General features: G+C 61.0%; 2 protein-coding genes across 9 annotated transcripts; one reads left to right on the forward strand and one right to left on the reverse strand.

Moving 5' to 3' along the window:
• The first annotated feature begins 105 nt into the window (after positions 1 to 105).
• GOLGA7B (golgin A7 family member B) lies at positions 106 to 8493 on the forward strand. Of its 2 annotated transcripts, none has more exons than XM_066191117.1 (5): positions 106 to 257; positions 6039 to 6164; positions 6501 to 6653; positions 6802 to 6903; positions 7016 to 8493. In XM_066191117.1, exons 1-5 carry the CDS (start codon positions 201 to 203, stop codon positions 7118 to 7120), a joined length of 543 nt encoding a protein of 180 aa, XP_066047214.1. In that variant the 5' UTR covers positions 106 to 200; the 3' UTR covers positions 7121 to 8493. The 2 variants fall into 2 exon arrangements, with proteins under 2 accessions (XP_066047214.1, XP_066047215.1); XM_066191118.1 differs by lacking the exon at positions 106 to 257 and adding an exon at positions 4940 to 4973.
• Positions 8494 to 8715: 222 nt separating this feature from the next.
• Positions 8716 to 22279, reverse strand: CRTAC1 (cartilage acidic protein 1). Of its 7 annotated transcripts, XM_066191109.1 has the most exons (16): positions 22179 to 22279; positions 18258 to 18454; positions 16885 to 17081; positions 15816 to 15946; positions 15048 to 15204; positions 14326 to 14460; positions 13882 to 14027; positions 13566 to 13702; positions 12838 to 12920; positions 12246 to 12346; positions 11992 to 12160; positions 11340 to 11485; positions 11165 to 11207; positions 10586 to 10729; positions 9269 to 9394; positions 8716 to 8935 (listed from the first exon to the last, which is right to left on the reverse strand). In XM_066191109.1, the coding sequence occupies exons 1-16, from the start codon at positions 22221 to 22223 to the stop codon at positions 8808 to 8810; spliced, it is 2085 nt and encodes a 694-aa protein (XP_066047206.1). In that variant the 5' UTR covers positions 22224 to 22279; the 3' UTR covers positions 8716 to 8807. The 7 variants fall into 7 exon arrangements, with proteins under 7 accessions (XP_066047206.1, XP_066047210.1, XP_066047208.1 ...); XM_066191113.1 differs by lacking the exon at positions 10586 to 10729; XM_066191111.1 differs by lacking the exon at positions 9269 to 9394.
• Between the last annotated feature and the right edge of the window lie 1654 nt (positions 22280 to 23933).

Below are 23933 nucleotides of genomic sequence, written 5' to 3' on the forward strand. Positions count from 1 at the left end.
ATGGACCCGACAGCTGTAGCTGGCAACCTTCCCTGCGTCTTGTCTGCGCAGGCTGCTCCAGTGCCCACATCCCCGTTCTGCACACATGCAGCTGTCTGTGAGACTGACACTTGTTCCTGTCACTCCAGAAAGCTGGCTGTGCCACCGCTTGTGTCACTGCCTGTGCCACTTGTCAGAGCAGCGAGAGCGGAAGCGGGGCCATGGGGGCTGCCCCCTCTGCGGTGGGGACCTCGGAGACAGCCAGCCAGGGTGGCATGGTAAGAGCACATCCCCTGGGGGAGCTCCCTTGACACTCCGGACCTTCCCTGTGGAGGACCCGTGCCTGGTTGTAGCACAGAGCAGACCCGAGCCAGGGAAGCAGGAGGCTCCCAGGAAACGAGAAGATGAGCAGGGACCCGGTCGCCTCCTTCCATCCTTGTGTCCCCACCCACCCTCTTGCCGCAGCTTTGGTCCTACCGACCTTGTTTCTGTCAGTAGAGATGCATCCCCCTAGGCCTGGGTGGGTGGGCTGAGTGGGCTCCCTCCCATCCTCCTCTTTCCCCATCCTCTCATCCTTCCTGTCCCAGTCTCGTACTGCTTCCTAGGCTGTGACAGGGCCGGGCATGGGCTGCACCCATTGTTGAGCAGGGGCCTTTGGGAAAGGATAGCGCACCGGGGCTGGCCAGGCAGAGTCCCAGGAGGGGACGGCACGCTGGGCCTGTCCGTGCAGGGACACGGTCCCATGGCATCCAGCAGCTCCCAGGAGAGAGCACCCTGGCTGGGGGCAATGCTGGGCTGGCAACACGGCTCCGTGGGGCTCCCGCCTGGAAGTGGCCGCGGGAGGTTGGGCCATGACGGGGACACCGTGGGGTCGAGGTTGCCCGGGGGTAATGTGGGACCATCGGGGAGGGCAGCGGGGAGGGTCAGCAATTGCCATGCACTTGCCCTGCGCCCACACACACACACCCGCTACCCGGCAGCTCCAGGAATGTGCTGGCAGCGCTCCCGGCCCAGCTGCGGAGACGAGACTGCCCTAGCGCCCTCCCAGCCCCCACCCAGCACCTCCTGGCCCTGCCCAGTTCCTGCCAGCTTGCACACAGACCCTCCCTGTTCGCTGCCGGACACCCCGATCCTGGCCCCCGCCATTTAGTCCTACTCAGCAGGGCAGGGAGGGGGCATGGCACATGTGCTGACCCTCTGAGGACGAGTCCCTTTCCCTCATAGCGTGGCACTGTGCCTGGGGACCTTCTTTGCAGTGCTGTTTGTCCCTCCCTGCCCCACCACGTCTATTCCGACCGCAGCCCCATCCGCGGTGTGGGAGCAATCCTCGCACAGTCCCTGCTCCCAGCTGGCACCTTTGCTAATGGCAGACTGTGGCACCTTGCTCTGAAACCACCTCCTCCTCTGCCTGCCTGTGTGCAGGAGGATGCTGTGTCTCCCAGCGCCAGTGGGCTCCTGTGGGATGTGCTGGGGGGCTGGCCCCACCCTCTGTGGGGGCTCCCAATGCAATGGGGGTCCTAAAATCACCCCTTCAGATGGACACAGCTGGACCACACGTGCCACAGAGGGGTGCCCACACTCATGGTGCCCAGTCTGTAGGGTCAGTTGGCTCCAGTTTGGGGCACTGTCCGTGTCCTGTATGAAGGGGCAGGCTGGGGCATTTGGAGCTGTTCTCCAGCAGCTCACAGTGTGAGGGCCTCATCCCCCTCCCTTTTCCCTTCCAGGTGCACACACCTGGGATCTCTCAGGAAAGGTTATCAGCTAATCACGCTGTGTTTGTGCCTCCCAAATGTCACTGTTGTCCTCACTAGGATGGTGAGCTCATGCTCCCCACTATTACTGAAAGCACATCCAGTGCTAGGAGAAACAGCTGCCATGCCCTTCTGTGGCCCCTTTGAAGCAGAGCTGGAGCTGCTGACAGCTCTGTCAGGCTGAAGAGGGGTTCAGCAGGCATTGGGTGCAGGATGGAGCCCCAGGGGTTGATCCCAGGCTGGTTGCAGGGCTCCAGCTGTCCTCCATGGCCCCGGTCATCCTTGTACTGCAGGGAGGGTTGAGATGCTGGGATGAGGTGCAACACCAAGCATCCAGAGACATGCTAGGGACAGCCCCTGGTCCTGGTCTGGAAGTCAAGTGCAGGGGTTGGAGCAGGGGCACTGCTGGGCCATGCCTGCTGTGTTGTGACGGGTACAGGCACATTGTCTGTTGAGGACTGGCCACAGGGGTACCAAGTGTGTCCCATGTCTGTGCTATGGGGCTGGGGGCAAGGGGGGATCTGTGGGGTCTGTCGGCAAGACAAGTCAGAGCTGCCTCACTCCAGGTGCAAGGGAAGAGCCAGGCAGGGGAGTAAAGGCAGCTCTGGCACCAGCCATGCCTATTCCTGCTGCAGGGCAGTCTGAAAAATTGCCCCTTTGTGCTGAGCAGATGGAGCAGAAGGGTCAGAACCCTGGCAGGACCCCTCACAGTGCAGTGGTCTGGGGAAGGCAGCAGGGCCATGCAGCACATTGAGGCTGCCCCGAGCCCCTGCTGTCTCTGCTCCTACTGCCTGGGATTCCATTGGCTATGCCAGCCCCCCTCCAGCTCTGTCCTGCCCTGCTGGAAGCCATAGCATGGCGTGGCATGAAATAGCACCAGCCTGTTCCTTCTGCATGGAAACCAGCTGGATCTATCCCTGCTCTGGCTAAAACTGGAAAGCCCATGATGCCACACTCTGCACGGGGGAGCTGGCAGATCCCAGTGGGCTCTGGAGATACCGGGGTCTGCAGGCAATACAGGCAGGGCTGGGGTCTGTGTGGTGATGAGTAGTGCTTTGGGACAGGTCCGTGTCCTGCCTGCCACTGGACAAGTCTTGGTCCTGGGCAGTACGGTTTGCAGAAGGCAGCTCCCTATGGTGGGGTGGTGTCCCACCCAAGGATACTCCTTGACACATGCAGACAGTAGGTGCAGACCCTGTGAGGCACATGGAGCCCAGAACTGAAAGTCCTTTGCTTGAGCTGGGTTGATGTAGCTAGAGGAGACACCCCTGGGGCAACACTACAGGATGTGGGATGATGGGCAGAGCCTGGGGTAGCAGGGAGAGCTGATCCCCCTGGCTGCTCTTGGCCCCTCACTGCAGCATAGGAGAGCAAACTTCATCTCCTGGCAGGCACAGTATTGCCATGGCAACCAGCAGGACCTGCCAGGCGGGCAGGCGAGCACTGACGTGGCAGTGGCATCCAGCATGGGAACAAGATGCGATGCAGGGTCTAGGTTTGGGGACATCTGAGGACAGGGTTAGGTGTGTGAGCACATTGCATGGGCACCTGGGTGTGTGCCTGGGCTGCGTGGAAGGTGTGGGCATCTGAGTGCATGCACGGGTGCCTGTGCCAGTGTGCATGTGTTTGGGTGCATGGCCGACTTCACACACCACCCTGTCAAGGGGTCTCCTTTGGTTTTGTGGCACTGTCAAGGCAGGGTGTAGCTCTGCTCTGGAGTGTGAGCTGGCAGGGTTGCTCTGAACCATGGGAGCAGCAGGTTTCCCCAAAAGCTGTGGGATCCATAGCTTTGTGTCTGAGGGGAAGACGAACCCTCCAACTGGGGTCCCTGACTGCATGTGTCCTTTGGTCCCTTGGCCACAAACCCTGCCATGCTCCAGAGAAAGGAGGCTGCCTATCAACCACCCCAAGGCCCTGCTTCTATTTGCTCTGACCAAAGCCTGGGCTGGAGCTCAAAGCAGGGAGAAGGAGTCAGATAGAACTACCCCTGTGCTGCAGGCAGCTGGCTATGCTTTGTTTGCTGTGTTAACTGTGTGTGTCAGCTATATTAGCTGTGTGTTAGTTGTGTGTTAGCTGTGTTATCTCCGTGTTAGCTGTGTTAGCTCTGGGTGTCAGCTGTGTTAGCTCTGTGTTAGCTGTGTTAGCTGTGTGTTATCTCTGTGTTACCTCTGTGTGTTAGTTGTGTGGTATCTCTGTGTGTTAGCTGTGGTAGTTGTGTGTTATCTCTGTGTGTTAGCTGTGTGTTAGCTGTGTTAGTTGTGTATTAATTGTGTGTTAGCTGTGTTATCTCTGTGTTAGCTGTGTTAGTTGTGTGTCATCTCTGTGTGTTAGCTGTTAGCTGTGTGTTAGCTGTGTGGTAGCTGTGAGTTAGCTACGTGTGTTAGTCGTGTTCGCTGCCACAGCGGACGTTCCGCCAGGGCCCTGCGCTGCCTCCAGCATGGCCCAGGTGCTGAGGGAAGGGCTGGCTGCTCTCCTGCCTGCTGAGGGCCCTGTGCCCAGCTACCGTATCCCTCGCCCCACTGCAGCCCCAGCTGGGAGCCCCCCTTCTTCGCCTCTCGGGAGAGCCTCTGTTCCCCCCGTTTGGCATTTCTCCGGCTCAAATTGAGCTGTCAATGGGCAGAGATAACAGGGAATTCGTTAGCTCGGCTCTTTGATGTCTGCCCGCGCTCTGATCGCAGCACCAGCTGCAACTCCTTCGCACACAAACAGCTTCAGATGAGGCCCCTTGTCACGGCGGTGTGCCAGTCCCACGGTCGACTCCCTAAATCCCTGCCGGGTCAGCCTCAGGGCCGCTCACACCCTCTGTTACGTCCGGCAGCACACCCTCGGCAGCCGGGTTTCCCCTCAGGCACCTACAGCCGCATCCCAAAGATATCCGGGCTCCGGCACTCGCCGTGACAGAGCCCCGGGACGCACAGCAGCAGCCCGCCCTCGCAGCCCCTCTCCGGGGCCAGCCCCGGGACAGCCGGTACCGCCGTCCGCAGCATCGGGGCCGCGTCCCCCAGGGGCTCCGTGCCGGCGGCGGCAGGCGCCCATCCCCGGTGCCTCGGGGCGGGCCGAGGCGGACCGGGCGGCTGCGCACACGGGGCGGCCGGGCCCGCCTCCGCCTCTCGGCTCGGCAGCACCGCGGACAGCGCCCGGCCCCGCGCGGCTCCGCACGGCCCCGGAGACGGCGCCGGTGCGGTCCGGTCCCCCCGGCACGGCACAGCCCGGCCCGGCGCCCGCCGCGCCATGGCCACGGAGGTGGGTGCGCGGCGGCACGGTGGGGACACCCCGGCGGCGGCACCCCCGGGCCGGGCTGCGGCGGAGCTCGCCCGCCCTGCGCCGCCCGCCGCCGGCCGCCGCCTGGGCGCGGCAGGGACAGGGGTCCGTCCGCATGGGATGCGCTGGAGCCGGAGAACAGCGTGGGGCTGGGCTCCGTGGGGAGAGGAGTGTGGGGCTGGGGGCTGCGAGGGCTCCACGGGCACAGAAAGGCCGGTGAGGTGCCTGAAGGGGTGTGGGGGTGCAGGGTGCCGGCAGGGTGCCTCTGGTGAAGGCTGCAGCGTGCCTGGGTTGGGCTGTGGGACTGGGGGTTCTACTCCCGGATGCCGAGGGTTGGACGCAGGACAGCGTCAGACGGTCTGTGGGGCACAGAGCAGCCAGTAGCCCCGTGTCACCCAGGGGAAGTACAGGGAGGGGCCTGCTGCCCGCCCTTGGCACAACCTGGCGGCTCCATCCCCTTCTCCAGCCAACAAAGCTGCCCCACAGCATGGAGCTCGGGGGCTGGCACGGGCTCTCACACCCTGTGGGGAGTCAGGGCTTAGCACCTGCTGCCAAGACTGCTGGTCTTTTTCATGAAGAAGCCCCACTGCAGCCTGCCCACCCACTGTGCCATTGTCGCAGCCCTGCTGCCCAGTCCCTGCTCCTGCTCGGCTCACTCCCATCCTCCCGCCTAGGAGCTGCTGGGTTGGCTGTGTTCTGCGGCACTGCTGGGGACAGGGGGCTGTCCCCTCCCCGGGCCGTGGCCCACTGGCTTGTGCATGCAGGAACCACTGGGGGTGAGACCAGACACCAGCCCGGGATGAGAGCACACGCACTCACCCTCATTCTGAGCAGGGAGCTGCCGCAGCATCCTCCCCTTGCCCCTCGCCTCACACCTTCAGCGCCAAGCTGTGCTCACAGCCTGTGCTAGGGACTCCCTGCCCTGGGGAATGTGAGCCTGCAGCCCCTGACACTAGGGGAATGGCGCTGCTCCCCAGGCCTCCAGCCCTCCAGTAGGATGCCCAGCACCCTTGGCTGCAGCCCCCCCATCTCACCCTCTGCCCCCAGGTGCACAGCCTGCAGGAGCTGCGGCGCAGCGCGTCCCTAGCCACCAAGGTCTTTGTGCAGCGGGATTACAGTGATGGGACCACATGCCAGTTCCAGACAAAGTTTCCCCCTGAGCTGGAGAGCCGGGTAGGGTGTCTAAGAGATTGTCAGGATGGGAGGGTGCCCAATGGCAGTGTCCTATGGGGGCGCAGAGGGAAAAAGGGTCTAAAGATGTGGGGACTTACGGGGTGTTGTGTGGCCCTGGGCCAGTCAGTGCTGCTGGATGCATGAAATCACAGCTGCCTTGGTAGCTCAGCAGGTCTTGGTATGGGTGGGAGGTGGGCAGGGACCTGCAAAATGAGGCATCAGCTGGGCAGACAGGAGAGGGTTAAGTGCTTTCCAAGTCCCCCCACGAATGGGGACAAGGTGGTGCAGGGAGTCAGTCCCTGGCCAGACTCCTCTTCACCCTGGTTTCTGTCCTAGATTGAGCGGCAACTTTTTGAGGAAACCGTGAAAACCCTAAACGGCTTCTACGCTGAGGCGGAGAAGATTGGGGGCAGCTCATACCTCGAGGGGTGCCTGGCCTGTGCCACTGCCTATTTCATCTTTCTCTGCATGGAGACACATTATGAGAAGGTGCTGAGGTGCAGGGGAGGGCTCAGGGATGGGCACAGCTGGCAGTGGGCACAGGGATGGCTCAGGGATGTCACAGGCAACATGGGCCTGGAGGCCAGAGCAGACAGCAGTGCTGGCAGGCCCTAAGTGTCCCTCCGTGTGCTGACAGGTCCTGAAGAAGATCTCCAAGTACATCCAGGACCAGAATGAGAAGATCTATGCGCCACGGGGGCTGCTGCTCACTGACCCCCTGGAGCGTGGTATGAGGGTCGTATCCTTTGGGCAGCGGGGTGCTTGGGGATGGCAAGGGTGAAGGGGGACTGGGCGTGGGTGCTGGGAAATCAGGCTGGCACATCTCGCCGATGATCCTTAGCAGGGCCCAGATTGAGATCTCCATCTACGAGGACCGGTGCAGCAGTGGCAGCTCCAGCAGCGGCAGCTCCAGCAGCAGCAGCGGTGGCGGTGGGGGCGGGGCAGGGGGCCGGTGACTGGCAGGGAGTCCCTGCAGGGACTCGTACTGCCGGGACAGTGGCCTCTCCGACCTCCGCAGGCTGCACTACCAGAGCACCCGTTTCTGAGCCCAGGGAGAGCAGGAGGGGGAGACCCAGTGGGGCCACCCACCCCCATCTGCTCTTTGTCCCCTGCAGTGGGTCTGCTCCTGCTCGGACCCACTGTGGGCAGGGACTGGTGCTGGGGCATTCCAGGTGCTTCCCACTGAGCCAAACTTGCCAAGGGGCTGCTACAGCCCTCCATGTGCTTGGTGCAGCCGCCTCTGCCGCAAGCGAAAGGAGCTTGCCCAGCTCCGGGCAGTCCCAGCTGGGAGTGTCCCTGTTGCCATGCACTGGGGAGCGCTGGGACTGGCAAAGCCTCAGGCAGCGCTAAGCAAGGGACGCACACTTCACCCCATGCCCACAGACACTGACAGCTCTTGCTGCTCCCCCTCCTTGGGGCACCCTGCTCTTGGTGCTGTGGTGTGGGCTCAGCTGCTGCTTGTCCACCATTCAGGGGGCCTGGCAGAGCACCTGTGCAGCTTCTTCTGCATGATGGGCCATGCATTCACTCCAGCTCTGCCCCACCCACTGCCCCATTGCTGCTCCCCTGGTCCCCTCCCCGATCTGGCACTACACCCTCTCTAGCAGCATCCTTCACTGCCATGACACTGGGCACTTGCTTCTGCTCCCTGCATGACCTGCTGCCATCCCCAGCTGGACCCAGGTATTTCTCCAGCCCAATGTCCAGGGCAGGGAGATGCAGCGCTGGGCACAATGCTGCCCCTGTGCCATGTGCCCTGGGCTCATTCATGGCCTGGCACAGTTGAGGCTGAGCTGTGGCATAGGTGAGGCAGGCTCCCTGCCCGGTCCTGGCCGAGTTTACCTGTACCTAGCTGCCAGCAGCCCCCTGCTTCTCTGCCCCATGACCTGCCCTAATGCAGGGAGGGTGCCCAGTGGAGCAGCTCCATAAGGACCCTTCCTTTCACACTGCTGAGTCCTCCCCTGCCCACATGTCCTGCATGCATCTGCCACCAGCGCCCCAATTCTCAGCCTGGCCTGTAAGAGGGGACTTTGAGGGGCACCTGGGCCTGGCTGCAAGGTGTGGAGGTTCATGGTCCAGGGTCAGATAGGGGGAAATAGGAGGGTTCCTGTGATATCCAGCACCCTGAGGAGAAGAATTCCCGTCTGGGTGCAGGGCTGAACCGAGCTGGCATTTCTCTCCTGGGGACCTGGAGGGAGGACTCTGCCCTGTGGGACTCCTTTTGGCTCGGTCATGATGTGTGTGTGGGGTGGCCCCGGCCTCAACGTTCCTGCTGGAGCCCCCCACCCCTGCATGGAGACCTTCCTCAATAAACCCCACGCTTCTTCCCTCACTGCCTACCCTGCATCTTCTTGTGTTGGAGAGGTGAGCAGGACAACACTGTGGGGGACACAGAATTAGGCCGGGGATCTCTTTTCACAATGGGTTGCACAGAGCTCCACGAGGCTGAGCATGGGGGAAGGGAGCGGATGGGGAGGAGGGGACAGTCAAGGGGAGTAGGGACAGACCTGTGTAGTAGTCATGTGGTCCTGGGACAGGGACACACAAGGAATACAGTGCAGGAAAGGGTTTATTCAGTTGGTACTGGTGCAACCAGCACAGTGCTGGGGGGTAGCAGGGAACACCTGGCTGTGCCAGAGCAGCCTAATTGCGCAGGCAGCGTCCACCAGCACCCAGGGAGAAGCCGTGGTGACAGTGGCAGTGGAAGGAGCCATGGCTGTTGTGGCAGATATGGTCGCAGGGGCCAGGCTGTGCCTGGCACTCATCTATGTCTGGGAAAGAAGGGGAAAAGGTCAGAGCTATGCCAAGGGTACAGGGAGTGTCTGGCATGGGTGGGGCAAGGGATGGAGCGGGCATGAGGGGGGCAACTCCAGGGCTGGGTGAACCTGGAACAGAAAGACAGGTGGTTGTGCCATTGCTTGGTGCCAAGCCTGCTGTGTGGCAGACGTCCTTACTCCACCAACTCCTGCACAGCCACAGTCTGTCCATTCTGCCCCCCAGCACTAGGGCTGTGAGCACAACTGGGCACCCCTGATCATCTCTGCTGCCAGGGCAGCCTGGGAGCACCAGGCAGCATCAGGTGGCTGGGCACTGCAGATACTCACCCAGGCACCGGCTGGCAGCTGGATCAAGGGGTTGGAAGCCTGGGTGGCAGAGGCAGGTGTGTGCCCCAGGGGTGTTGATGCAGAGCTGGCTGCAGTTGTGCCAGCCCTGAGCACACTCATCGATGTCTGGTGGGGGTAAAGAAGGCAGTGTGGGGTTATAGCATGCAGGGGGGAAAACCAGCACAGCCTTGTTGTTGGGGTGCAGGCAGGGCTGCTTGCTGCACCCCAGCCCCTTCAGAGCTGCACATTTTGCTGTAGTCCCAGTGCAGAGCTGGGCCAGGGGCACTATCACCCTCCAGCCAGCTCCCAGCCCGGGGTGGGAAGAGCTGGGGCAGGCTGGGGGTGCTCCCCCTCCTGGGTTCCCTCCCCGTGCAGCCCCAGGGCAGGGTGAGCAGAAGCACAAGCACAGCCCTGCCCCGCAGAGCTCAGCAGACCAGGTTAATAGATGGGATACAGTTTATTGGGGGTTCTCTGGGAGAGGGGCTGGAAGACTGTTGGGACTAAGCAGGGTCCAACTCCAAACAGTAGGGTCAATACGTTAAAAAACAGACCAGGAGGATCCTGCCCCTGCAGGGCTGGGAGGACCCTCCTCTGCTGGGGCTGGGGAGGTGGTTCCTGTCACCGAGGAGGGGGCAGGCAAAGCACACACGTCGCAGGCCAAACCAGCAGGCATACAGTATGGTATCGAGGCGACGGAGCAAGCCACCACCAGGGAGGTGCCAGCAAGGCAGAAATAACATTGAGGCAGTGGGGTGTGCAGGGGAAGGGGCACTGCTAGGCTGCCCCAGGGCTGCTTTCCCAGAGATGGTGCACAGGGCAGCCAGGTCTGTGCCCGTCCCACTGCAGGTCAACCCAGTATGTCCCAGCTGGCATTTCCAGGGTGGTTCGACGTGGACAGAAAAAGAGAGACAGGCAGAGGCCAGCCCATCCTTCCGCCAAGGCTGCTCTGGCATGTTACGAGCAGGGGTTAAAGTGCATAGAGACAAAGGCAGAGTCCAAGGACTAGAGGGAGGAGGGCACTGTGGGGGAGCCCAGGCCAGCTCCCAGCAGAGGGATATCCCCCAAAAAAGGCCACTTGAGCTGCACAGAGGAGAGAAGGAAAAAGAGAGAAAAAGAGAAAGAGAAGGGGAGTCAGTGGCAGCTCAGTGGGAGGCACAGACAAACAGGCACAGAACCACGGTGGAGATGGCTGGGCTGCCATCTGACAGGTTACAGGCTGTGGCCTGGCCTTTGTCAGGGGTGCAGTAGCATCCCAAGGTGGTGCTTTGGGGCTGATGCCAGCTGGCATGGGGTCAGGGTGTCCCAGCTGTCACTCACCCACACAAGCTGTGCCATCCTCATTTGGCTCAAAGCCCCGGCTGCAGCGCTTGTTGCTGCGACAGCGGTACCCCCCATAGGTGTTGATGCAGATGGGCTTTTCCCGGGGACAGATGAAGGGGAACTCAGTGCACTCATTTGTGTCTGCAAGAGGGTCCTCAGTGTGAGATGTCTGGGCAGAGAGCTTGGGCTGCCAGCCCCTCCAGTTCCCCCTGGATGGTTAGCCCAGTGGTAGCCATGCATATGTCATACCTCTGCCCGTGAGGCTCACAGCATGGCCACAGCTGCCCTACTGCATCTCTGCTGCCCCTCCATCGCTCATGGCTGCAGCACAAAGCCTGCCACATGCCAGCCATGCCTCCTGCCCCAGCACAGTGCTCTCGCTGCTCCCTGTGACACCATGGTTCCCCCCTGGAGCTGTACTGATGTCCCATTCCCAGGCCATGTGCCAGGCAGGCAGCTGTACCTGGCACTGAGCAATGTGGCAGGCAGCCACCTCCCAGTCTCAGAGTGTCCCCCAAGGGACTATGCTACAGCATCCTGGGTACAGGCACACCTGTGCTTCCAGCAGCCACTCACCTACACAGCGTCCATTCTCGTGCTGGGAGAATCCCTGCCCGCACTGCATTTGGGAAGAAGCAGAGACTGCTGGGATGGGGAGGAATCAGCCCTGGGCAGTCACTGAGCCAGCAGAGCCCAGCCCCTTGTTTCTGTCCCCAAAGTCTCACACCCTACACCCACACCTGGTCCTCACCTCCAGTGGGGCAGGCATGAGTGGCTCCTCCACATCCAGAGGGTAGGGGATCTCCAGGACAGAGTTGGTCTCACTGCTCGCCACAGCTCGTGACACCACGCGGCCATCTGGCCAAGTCACCTCCAGGCTGCTGGCCTCATCATGCCCTGCGGGCGGGCAGCCCATCAAAGGGAGGGTCTCCAGGGTGGGCAGGGGCTGAAAGGAGGCCAGTGGGGTGGTAGGGATGGGAGGGGCAAAGTCTTCCCTTGCTCCCTGAGCCCAGCTCCAGGTGCTCATGCTGACAGCCCGCGCACATGGATGTACTCTGACGGGCACGCATAGGGACAATGGGATGACCTTGTACTGGACAGGGACACCCCTGCAGGCTTGGCTGCTGGACATGCTGCACCAGGGGAGAGTTAAAGGGAAGGGAAAGCCCTACTACCTGGACAAATCAGGGCAGGGGATGGGGAAGGGGGCAGCTGCCCCTTGCAGCACAGCTGCAGAGCCTGGACACCCTGCCCACAGCCTTGCACAGAGTCCACCATACCTAGGGTGACAGGCATAGATGGTTACTGTGCTGTAGGACACCAGGGCAGCAGACATGGCCCCTGCCCTGGGGAGTGCCAGGGAAGGCTGGGAGTGGAGGCAGCCCCTTGACCCCCTAGCTCACCCAGTCCGAAGTGTGCCACAGGCTCCATCTCGCAGAGATACCCAGAGCCTCCATCAATGATGCGCAGGTGGGCCCCACTGCGCCGGGTGAATAGCACGACTTTGGCCCCCCGGGCAAAGGCCCCGAAGCGGGTACGGGGGATGACACGCAGCCAGTTGTTGCTGGTGCCCTGCAAGGGGAGGAAGGAGCAGAGAGACTGAGCTGGGAGGGACAGAAGGGATGAGTACAACACAAGGAATCCCTGCTTGACTCACCTGGGTGCCCTTGAAGATGGAGAGTGGCTGTGCCATGGACTCGCCATGGGATAGGATGAGGTCCAGCATCCCATCACCATCAAAATCTGTCACTGCACCTCCTGCAAGGACAGAATCATGTTGTGCCTGAGGCCTGGCCCCATGTCTCTTAGCACTAGACCTTGCTGCTTCTTGTGGCCTTCCACTGGCAATGGCAGCACTCCCAGCCACGCAGGGGCAAAAGGGAATATCAGGTGACTCCAGAGCAGGAGCGTGGTTGGCGTCCTGTAATCAGGTGCATTGGCACCCTGGGCAGTGGAGGGGACAAGCAGTGCCTGGAGGGCTGTGTGTCACAGGGAGCTGCCTGACCTCCTCCCAAATGCAGAGGCTGGCTTTGAGCAGTGGACACCCAGGCAAGGGCTCTTCAAGAGTGCCTCTGGGGTACCGAAGATGGCACAGTTGGCTGGATGTGGGGAGAAAGCATGGAGGCATTCCTGGGTGATGGGAGCTGCAGCCTGCTGGTAGGGAGCAGGCAGATAACTCAGCCAGGTGTGTGGCATCCTCAGGCATAGAAGGTGCCAAACAGTGCTGTGCCAGAGCGGGGTGGACCCACCCGTGCCCCGTCCCTCGGGCTCCAGTGCATCCCCTGGATTCAGCTCTTCCACAATGGGGTCTGAGTGTTCTCTGCGGATGAGCCTGCCAAGGACACACACAGGGTATTAATGCCAGCCCCTGCAGCCCTCAGAACATTCCTGGGCATGTCTGTCCTCTCCTGCAGAATCATGGTAGGGGTGACTGCCCTGCTGGTTATAGGGTGTGGATGGGGGATGTGACTGTCTCCTGCCTGTTGGCACATCCCCACTCCAGGGGCAAGAGGAGCTTCATGAGAGCTTTTGCATCTGAACTGCAGAGTAGCAACACCATCAGTTGCATCCCTCTGGAACCTGGAGATGTCTCCAAAGGGCTCCTTGCAAAACCCTTGCCTTCTATCCACCCACGAGGGCAAGCATTGGGTAGACAACCAGTTCCCACCACTCTACACACCAGACAAGGAGGTGCTACACAGAAGTAACGAAGAATTGACCCCCACAATTAACAGGAGCCATGAACAAGCTTCCACACGGCTGCTAATCAGCAGTGCTGGAGACCCCAGGGGCTGCTGCAGGCACGGTCAGAATGGCTGGTAATGATGCCAGGAAGGGCTCCTCTCCAGCAGTGCCCGAGCCGTGGCACTGCTGGAGAGGAGCCCTGTGAGCCTGGCTGTGCCAAGGCCGAGCCCTGTGAGGGCTGCTGGACTCCCAGAGCAGGGTGCGGGCTCCCCGGCCCCCACCCGGCTCCTACCGGAAGAGGCGGTTGGCGGAGGAGCCACGGTAAGCGATGTTGTTGAAGAAAACCTCCAGCTCCTGGTCATTGTCAAAGTCGGCTGCGATGACGGTGCGGACGGGGGACGGCATGGAGAACTTGGGGGTGGCGATGTCCTGCATGGGCACAGCCTGACAATAGGCACAGGAAACAGGACACCTGGGTCCTGCTTTGATGCCTCGGGTCCCCTCCTCACTGGAAAGTGGGGCTCAAAGACAATTCAGAGTGAAGTCAGCCCCCGTGGCCAAGGTGGCTCAGTGGCAGAGCCATCAGTGAGGGGGCTCCCAGCCCTCACCCGGAATCGGACTCGCCCGGGAGCTCCACTCTGCAGGTAGAGGCGGTGCGGCCCGTTCCAGTTGCCATAGACGATGTCCACTCGGCCGTCACGGTTGAAGTCAGCCAGCGCCACACCGCGTCCGTGCTGGTAGGGGTCATCCAGCCCTGCGGAACCGCAAGGGGACGGGGAGACGAGAACCCCTCCCTGCCTCCTTGTCCCCAGCACACCTCCTAGGATGCGCTCCATCGTCCCCAGACAGGTCCTCCACGCGCAGGGTTACATCCCTGCGCTGATGGATGCCCCGATGCATCTCAGCCACCGCGCAGTGGTCAGTGGGGCTCTGGGTCCTTAGGGCTGTCCCCCCCGCCCCCACACTCATCCAGTGCAGGCAGGGACAGGCAGAGCCACCCCTGCCCGGAGGTTCCCAGCGTCTGTGTGTTCCCCCCAGCTTCCCCTACTCACCCACCGCAGCTGCCACGTCCCTGTACGTCCCATCCCCCCGGTTGTGGAAGAGGAAATTTGGGCTGTTCTCATTACCGCAGAATATGTCAGAGGCACTGTCACTCAGGATGGGGCCCACGGCCACCCCACGGCCCCCTGGGGACAGTAACCAGTAGCCCGGGGTGAGTGGACAGCTACCCCATGGGAGTTTGTGCTCCCCATGTTCCCTCAGTGTTGCCCACACAGTGCTCTCAAACAACACCCCCACCCCCGCAGTGTCCCATTCTTGCCCACCTCCAATCCCTCTCATCAGGAGCTAATTGTGCCTGGCAGCCGCTCGTGTCACTCCCAACCCTAATCACTGCCATCGCCATGGTGACAACACTCCTAATTAGTGACAATTTACCGCTGGGGTACGCAGCAGTCCCCACGGTGGTGGGCCAGCACGGAGCGCAGGCGGGCTTGTTCCCCTCGACGCCTAACCCCGCTGCCTGCCCTATGGATGCTGTGAGCTCTGGAGGGATTAGCTCCGGTGATGGTGGGCACAGGGGTCCTGCCAGGCCTGCAGTCCCATGGTCCTGGTCCCTTCCAAGGGCCGCGGGGCTGCCACTAGATGGGGCAGTCAGGCAGCCCAACGCGTGGCACGGCTCTCCCGCTGCACTGCCCTACCACAGCGGGGTCTCACGTTCGCCATGCCCTGCAGCGCCCCGTCCCCTCCGCTGGGCCACAGCAGCCGGGTGTACCTGTGTACTTGCTGACGCCAGCCTGGGGGGCCACATCCACCAGCACCACGACACCACGGGCAGGGTCACTGGCAGCCACATCCATCTCAATCAGGGCATGGGGGCCCACGTTGCCGCTGGCATAGTTGGCGATGTAGATGGAGTACCTGCCGGAGCCCTGCAGCCGGCAGCACCGCCTCAGCACCCACCCACCCACAACTCCTCTCCACGGGGACCAGGATGCCTGCTGTGAACGCTCTTACTGCTTCGCGGGAGCAGGCACTGCTACCGTGTGCCGAGCAAGAGCTCTGCAAAGCCCACGGCAAAAAGTATCCCAGGAGTAGGGATGTGTTCCATTAATCCCAGGAGCTCTCTGGTCAGGGCTGGCACGGGGCACGTCATCCCCCCTCCCAGCATCCCCGGTGTGCCAGGTCCTCCCAATTTCCACCGCCCCCTTTGTCCCGTGCAGTAGCTGCACCCTGATTTAGCGATAATCATTTGGAAACAAACCGCTGGAGGAGGAGGACGAAGAAAGAGCAGGTGACAGGAACATAAATCACCTCGACAGGCACGTTTATCAGCTGGTGGCGACCGTGTGGACACGCATCCACAGTCTCTACAGCTGGGGGCGTTGCTAGCCCTGACAGTAAACGGGCAGCTGGGGGGCACCCTCGGCCCAAGCAGGGGATGGGAGGGCAAGGGGAGAGGGCCCCCAGGACTTTACTGGAGGGGCACTGGGAGTGGGAAGGGGGCAGAGATGCCCCTGTCCGCAGAACCCTGCCTGCTCACCGTCCGGTCCACGCAGGCAACGGAACGCCCAGCAAAGCGGCTGGCCACGTCCCGGTTCACCTCGTCACTCAGGATGTCCTCCCAGCGCCCATTGCGGAGCTTGAAGAGCTTGTCTGTGTAGGTGGCCATGCCTAGGGAAGGGGGCACGGGTCAGTGGCCTCCAGCACCCCACCTCCTCCTGAGGAGGGTGCTTTGCAGCAAGGGAGGTTGTGGAAAAGGTACCCTTTTTCCAGAGCATCCCAAGTATCTGCTGTCCCTGCCACCCCCTACAGTGCCACAGGGCTGGGCTGCTGCTGCTACAAGAGCCCCATGGCTCTTAAGGGCCACTGGGAGACACACAGAAGAATCAACTCATTAAGCTAAAATATATCCCAATGGGGCACAGCCCTGTAGATCATCCCCAGAAAGGTTAAAAAAAATATATTAAAAAAGAAATCGATTCAGTGGCAGGCACAGTCAGCGAGCTACACTGCTTGTGACAGCGACAATGGCAGAGCCTGATTTAGGGACAGGTGTGCCAGCAGCCACTGCCAACCTGGGTAATTAGGAGCACTGGGAAGACAGACCTGCAGCCTGGAGGTCAGGGACACAGGGTAGAGCTGGGCTGGAGCACCAAGCCAGGGAGCTCTGGGGATTCCCAGTGCCAGCTTGGAGCACGTAAGTCTTGCTCCCATAACAGGCATGCCAGGAGCAGGGGCAGCACTGGAAGGGCAGGATTAGGCTTGACTTGGTGTAGCAGGCACAGGAGAGCCATGAGACTGAAGGGCACAACTACTGCAGGGCACAGCTGGGATTTACAGTGCAGGGTTCCTGTGGCAGGACAGGCAAGGGGGCATAAGGGAACCTTCTGTCCCTCTTGGGGTGCCACAAAAAGTACAATGGGCAGCTGGAAGTGCTGACTTGGTGGCTGGCTGGGCTCAGTGTCCCACCCGTGCTGCCATCAATCAATGGAGCCACTCAACTGAGAAATTAACTCCAGCCCGCACACATCCCTCACACGCCGAAGGTCGCGGGCAGCCGTGCCGGGGGCTCCCCCCGTGCCTGGGGCCGGGCTGCTGGCAGGGCTCACCAGAGAAGGCGTTGTTGGTGTTGAGGAAGTAGATCTCCTCACGGCCATCACCATCAATGTCACAGGCTGTCACCCCGATGGCGTTGCCCTGCCGGTCTCGCAGTGCGTAGTACGGGGAGCCCCGCACATCCTCTGCCACGTTCACCAGCCGCCTCTGTGCCTTGTCATACTTGAGCACCAGGTTGGGGCCATTGTACCTGGGAGTGCAAGCAGGGGTATTGACTTCCCAAGGCTTGGGGAATGGGATGAAAGCCTGTTGCATCCCTTCGGGGACATTGGGTGCAGTACTGGATTTTCCCAATGATGGGCACTACAGAGACCTGCATGGTCCATGGAGGACAAGGACCCTGTAAGGCATCCCATGTCTGGCAACACCAGGGAAGCAGTGGGGGCCAGGCAGATAGCAGTACAGGAAGGGGTGCAGCTCCCTGCTTGCAGAGCTTTCCCAGGGCAAGGAAACCGGCACGCAAGGCAAATCCTCTCAGCACGGTGCGTCCCACTGGCTCCTTGCCCGCTCCTGCCCAACGCACCAGTAAACAAGTTATACAACGGGCATCATGACTGCTTACAAAACCCCAGCTGCCTTCTTGACTCAGCACAGCTGGGTGTGGTGGCCCAGACCCCTCCAGGTCTCACAGGGCTGCCCATGTTTTCCTGCCTCATGATGTTCAGAGCAGCAGCAGGGCCAGACTCTTAATGCCTACCACCGTAGTGCCTCCATCCACCTGGATGGGATCTGTGAGGGTAAAGAACACTCTCTAGGTGGGCACACCTGTGTGTGCAAGCCTCTTTAGGGAGTGAGGATGGTTGTGTGTACACAGATACCCTGCAGCAGCAGCTCACAGCAGTGCCAGTACACACACAGAGCCTACAGGTCCCGACTCTTCCTAACCAGGGTTGGACCTGCTGCCAGCAGCTGCTCTGTGTCCGGTCCCACTTGGGCACTGGCAGCACAGCACACGGCTCCCTGCTTCCCTGGCTCCTGCCGGCCCTTCCTAGCCGTCACTCCAAAAACGGACTATAAAAAACCTCCAGCCAATTAACTGAATCTCCGGAGAGAGCTGAGTCCTGTCAGCAGAGCTGAGACAGCTTGGGGACATGCTGGCTGTGCACTGCAGGATGGACCCTGGCTGCTGGGCAGCTGCCACCACCCCACAGAGGAAGGACTGATGGGGGCACTCACATGGTCCTACACAGGCTCTTGGCTGCATCAACACATACACATTCACTGGTGGGTGCATCCAGACCCTAACTCACCCACCTTTGTGCACAACCTCCTCCAGCCGGCCACAAGACTACAGAGGAGGGAGGGATTCCTGTCTCTGCAGGGCCACAAGTCCTGCTGTCACTGAGGCACTAGGTCCACCACTCACCCTGCCACCACAATCTCGAAGTCACCATCGGCATCCAGGTCGGTGACAGCCACGCCATAGTTGAGCTGTGTGGGGTTGCTGTCGTAGTCAGGCGGGAGAAGGCGGTGGGTGACAGCTGCAAACATGGGCTCGCTGCGCTGGGAGCCCTCGCTGAGCCAGGCCAGGGACAGCAGGCACAGCGCCAGCATCCTGGACACCTGGGAGAGACCTACAGTCCATCAGCTCCAGGAGGAGACTCTGCTCCACGATGCCCAAGGAGCCCCACTGTCCTTGCATGGGAGATGCTTTCTTTTCACCCCTCGCCACAGCATCCCAGCCTGCACCACACCACCTGTCCCTTGACCCTTGGGCACTGTCACTCTGGCATCCCCATGCATGGACTGTCCTGGGAGCTGTTCACCCTTGGGACAAGATCATACTCTAGTGAGCTGGGACTGAGTAGCAGCCCAGCCTTGGGAGCTCATCCTATCAGAAAGACTGGAGAGGCAGCAGGAGGGCTGTGGGGTACTGACAAAGCTAGGGCTCAGGCCCAGCTCATTCAGCCCTAAGGCACCACTGGCATCCAAGATCCTGGTAAGTCAAAATGTCAATCACTGCTCCCTTGGCAGGGTCAGAGGAAGAAGACATTCACTGGCCAGAGGAGTTTGTCTTCTGTCCCATTGGTCTTCCAGAGTTGCAAAGGTTCATAGGGAGAACACAGGGATACTTTATCAGGTTACTCCCATGTGCCTCAGTTTCCCCATCCTGCTGGAACTGTTCCTCTCAGGGTCTCTGCAGGGTGAGCTCCTTTCAGCCTGGCCAGGGAAGGCTTCTGCACAGGGATGCAGCCATGAGAAGATGCTGGGAGGAACAGGAGACTGAGAGGAGAGGCTCATTTAACCTGGACTGCGGAGGACAGCGTCTGCCAGCACTGCTGGCAAGGCTGCAGGGATTTTGGAGTTGGCTCTGACCTGGCTGTAGCACAGGTGATGAGTAAGATGGCACTCAGGAGAGCAACCCCTCACCCCAGGCCAGGCAGTTACTTCCAGAAGGGAAGAGCCCAGAAATGAGCTGTGTCCCCCCCCAGGCTATGGTCATGATCCCACATGCCTGCGTTCCAGCTGGGAGAAAAAGCAGCCTGGTCTGTTCTTGCAAACTGGAGGGGTGGTTGGGGCACCTGGCCTGCAAGGGGCCAATGCTTCATGTGACTGTGCCACCTCCCTGGGCAGGACTGCCCTCCCCAGCCAGAACAGTCCCCCTGTACAGGACTGAAAGACCCCACTGCCAGCTGATCCCCATGCTGCTAGACTCCATCAGCAAGCCAAGGAAGCTGTGGCAGCTGTGTGGTACCACATATGTCCGGCAGGGAGAGGGGAAGGTGCCCAAGATTTAGACCCTAGCAGACTCACCAGGTTGTGGAGAACAGCCTGTTGCTGCCTCTCCTGGGGATGGGAATGGTCTCAAGGCTCTCTGCGGGCCAGGATTCCCCTGCCATAACTAAATAGCTTCCAGGCCCACATGGCTGGGCAGGAAGGAGCTGTTCTCCAGCTGCAGAGGAAACCTTAACCCTATTGCCCACAACACCCAGAGCCCTGCATTCCATTGCACCAGTCTGGTCCCCTTTCCTCTCCAACCCCATCTGTACCCTGGGTCCAGCTTCAAGGGCAGATGTGGGTGTGTCCCCAGCTCTACCCTGTGCTGCTTCTATTCTCTTCCTGTGCCTATTACTCTGCCATACTCTCTGGTGAAGCTCTTGAGGGGCAGGAGCTTTTCCCTGGTGTAGGGGTCCCATTCAAGATACATGTGATGGGGACAGGGTTCATTGGGTTGTTCAGGGATGGGAAAGTCCCTGGGTGTCACTCTGCAGTGCCAGACAGTGAAGGAGAGGGAGCCTTTGCCACATCCCCACTCCAGGGCTACCAAAACAAGCATGGGGGAGAGCCACTGACATTGTGGACATCTGGGTGCAGGGCTGCCACATAAGCCCCTGGCGCCTCAGAGCAGTGCTGCCTCACTCCCAGCCACAGCCAGATGATGGGTGGCTGTCCTCAGCCATTGGCAGGACTCCCTGTCTATCCCCACTCCAGCTCCCACTCCCCAGAGCACGGACTGTTACCCAGGTGCCCCCCCGCCTCATCCAGCTGCAGCTGAAATGCCTCCAAGCTGGATGGAACTTTTCCAGTAGGAAACAATGTTCCTGATTGGAGACAAAAGGCTTTTCCCAGTGGATCCGGTGCTTGGTGCCATGGGGAAGGATGTCCAGCCCAGAGCCAGGCCATTTCGGGAAGGAGACCCAGGCTCTGCATGTCAGGTGCAGAAGGACCTCATCATTCCCAGCATGCTTTTGATAGAACCACAGTCCCAGCATGGAGCTTCACCTGAGGTTTGAGGCTATGGGGTTCTGCCTGTACGCAGGGCAGACCTCCATCTATCTTGTTCAAGCAGAGTCATGTCCTGGCTTGTGTTGTGGCATCTGGTGGCAAGGTCACCCCAGGGTGCGTCCTCAGTATGGCTAGTGACACAAAGCCAAGGTGCCAAGCAGGGGCAGGGGAACCAGGAGGATGCCACAGGTACCCAAGCAGGGTGCAGCCAGGCAGCCCGGAGGGAGGGTACTGGCCCCATGGCAGAGATGCAGCATGTAAGATTCATCTGAGCCCATGCATTGTCATGACTGACTGTGCCCAGTGGGGAGGGTGGGATGGGACTGGAAAGGGAGCCATGGGACAGGCAGGCGATTGTGCCCCAGACCTCTCACCACAAGAGGGGAGATGCCGTCCCCAGATCTCCTCATTGTACATACATGGACAACCCCAGCCCCCAGTCTACATCAGGGGGAAGGTGGGTGTTAGGTCTCTGTGTGGCCACCCCATCCTGCGTGTCACTGTGACATTGCTGCCCTCCACACCACGCACCCCAGTGATGTCATGCTCCACCACTGCAGCAACATCCCGTTTTGGGCCGCAGTCACCTCCAGCACCTCTACGACATTTCTTGACACCATGCAGCAAGGGCCTCACTGCCCCCCAAATGCACCCCAAAGCGGTGACAACATGGTGACCTCACAGCACCTCATGCCGCCATACTGCATATGCCCCAGTAACATCATATTCTCATTCCTTGCATTCCCAGGCTGCCACGGCTGTACCTGCCTGGGCAGAGGACAGGCAGGAGACGTCCCACAGACCCAGCAGACCCCTCTTCCATGGCAGCTGGGCTGCTCAGAGTACCAGCAGTGCCCCTCCACAGCTCCTCAATCCCAAGCAGCCCAGACCCTGCAGTGCCTCTGCTCCAGCCAAAGCCCATGAGCCTGGGTCCTGCGGCGACGTCTGCTTGCTGCTGTGAGGCTGGCCCTCCCATGCAGGACTCCTCAGTGCTGGACCTGGCAGGCTGGGGCTCAGCCAGCAGCAGCTAATGCAGTGTGGAGATGAGCAGTCAGCTTAGCCTTTGAGCTCACCCCAAAGGGACACCAGGTCCTTGAGGGGCTCAGGCCCACCAGCACACAGCCAGCCCCTTCCCACGCAGGCAGGTACGTGGCTGGACCCCTCTACCCACTGCCCCCCGCTCCGCCACGGGCTCAGCCACGACCAAGCACAAGTGCCACTGCAAAGAGGGTCTCTCTCTCGCTACTCACAGTCCTGCTGCCCCTGCCAGCGCGCCCCAGTCCCAGCACACACACCCTCCATCACTGTACATCCCCTTGAGCACGGTCCTCCCTAGCCCAGCATCCTTCCATCCCCATCCCATCCTTCTTCCCGCCCCCTCCCGGCTCACTACCCCGCATCCCCTCCACGCCACGGGGACAGGCTACGTGCCCGCGGTCCCTCTCCGCCCTCCACCAACTTCTCCCCGGGTCGGTGACCGTACTGGAGTTGAGAGCCGCCCCTCCCCGCCCCGGAGTCCCCGGGAAACTTCGCGGAGCAGCAAAACCACACCGCTACTCACGGGCCAGGGGGGCCGCCCGGCGCCCCCACGGCGGCGGGAGCGCATCCCGCACCGCCGCCTCGCCGCCCGCCGCGCCTCCCGCCTCCGGCTGCTCCGCTCCCGGCTCCCGACGGGGCCGCTCCGGCCGCGCGGCGCCTTAAGAAGGGGCGGCGGCGGCGGCGGCGAGCGGGGCGGGGGCGCCGCTGCCAATGGGGAGCGCGGGGTGGGGCCGCCCGCCGCCAGGTCCGGCCCCGCGGTGCTGCGGGGGGGCACCGGGGAGCATCGCCCCGGGCACCGGGAGGAGGAGGGCGTCCCGAGTCCCGGGATGCTGGAGCCACGGCCGAGAGAGCTGCCCGGCCACGGCGGGCAGTGTGTCCCGGCTCGCTGCGGTGACTCCGGGGGTGCTGGGTGGGGAGCAGTCGGGGCATGGCTGGGCACGGCTCCCCGACTTCTGCAAGAGCAGCTGCCGTGATGAACGGACCAGAGCCAGGGGCCTGACCCGGCCTGGAGGCGGCGACGGTCGGGCACAGGAGGAGGAAAGAGAACGGAGCTGGGCACCCCCCTGGTGCAACACCGTTTCCTTGGAAGGGCAAGGGAGAACAGTTTTAAACTAAAAGAGGGAAGATCTAATAAGATTTTATAAGGAAATTATTCACAGTGACAACAGTGAGACACAGGAATAGGTCGCTCAGAGAAGTTTTGGGTGCCCCATCCTTTGAAGCGTTCAAGGCCAGGATGGATGGAGCCCTGGGTGACCTGAGCTAGTCGGCAGCATCCCTGCCCATGACAGTGGGATTGGAACTAGATGATCTTTAGAGTCCCTTCCATCCCAAACCATTCCATTGTCCTATGAATCTAACACTCAGCAACACCCCGAGGGGTCAGCACCTGCCTGTGTCATCATTCTGCACATCACCACCTCTCTCTGCAGGGACCCCAGGAGTGACTGTGCCCTGGCAGTCAGTCAGAACACCAAGAAAGGCCCCATCTTAGGTCACGCAAGGCACTGTCTTGCCCAAAATCTTGTAGCCAGTGGATGCCCGAGGCAGGATCGCATTTATGGAAGCCTGTCTTTCCCAAAATGTTATCCTGATGGGCTGGGCGCAGAGCTCCCTGTGTGTCTCTGGAAGCACAAAGTGGCTGTGGCAGGGACTGGGACAGCACCGACAGGGCACGAGGTTACCAGGTCACCCCAGTGTAGCACGTTCAGAGGTGCCCCAGCACCGTCTGGGGCTGTGGCCACTGTGAGAGACAGCAGAAGAGACATGCTGGAAGACAGCAGGAACTACAGAAACTCATGCCACTGGGGCTGCTTTGAGTGGCTAATCACCTCCTCTGCCAAAGCCCTTATTTCTCATTGAACATGTCTGGCTACAGCTTCTGCCTGTTGCTCCTGGTTCTTCTCTCACTGCTAGATTCGAGAGCTCTCCAGTCACAGTGATTTTTTCCCACAAAAGTGCTTCCATACTGACGTCAAATACCCCTTTATTTAATTTCTGATGACTCCCTCTTGCAGGGTGCCTGGCTGAGCACCAGGCTTGCTGTGTGGCTGCCTGCTGCAGGGTCCTCACAGCCACAATGCTGGTGTCCAGGCACAGGGAACCTGCTATAGGGCACTGCCATGGGGCAGGAACCACACCTGCCCTCTGCATTTGCCCTGGTGAGCCATGATGCCAAGCAAACCCACCAGACTGGGATGTCAGTGTGACCGCCAAACGTGCAATGCTGTGCTCGTGTGCCCCCGTGCACCCCAGAGCTGCAGGTGGGCTCTGCCTG

This window comes from Chamaea fasciata, unplaced genomic scaffold, assembly GCF_029207755.1.
Source record: "Chamaea fasciata isolate MVZ Bird 193981 ecotype frontalis unplaced genomic scaffold, bChaFas1.0.hap1 SCAF_9, whole genome shotgun sequence".
Lineage (NCBI taxonomy): Eukaryota > Metazoa > Chordata > Aves > Passeriformes > Sylviidae > Chamaea > Chamaea fasciata.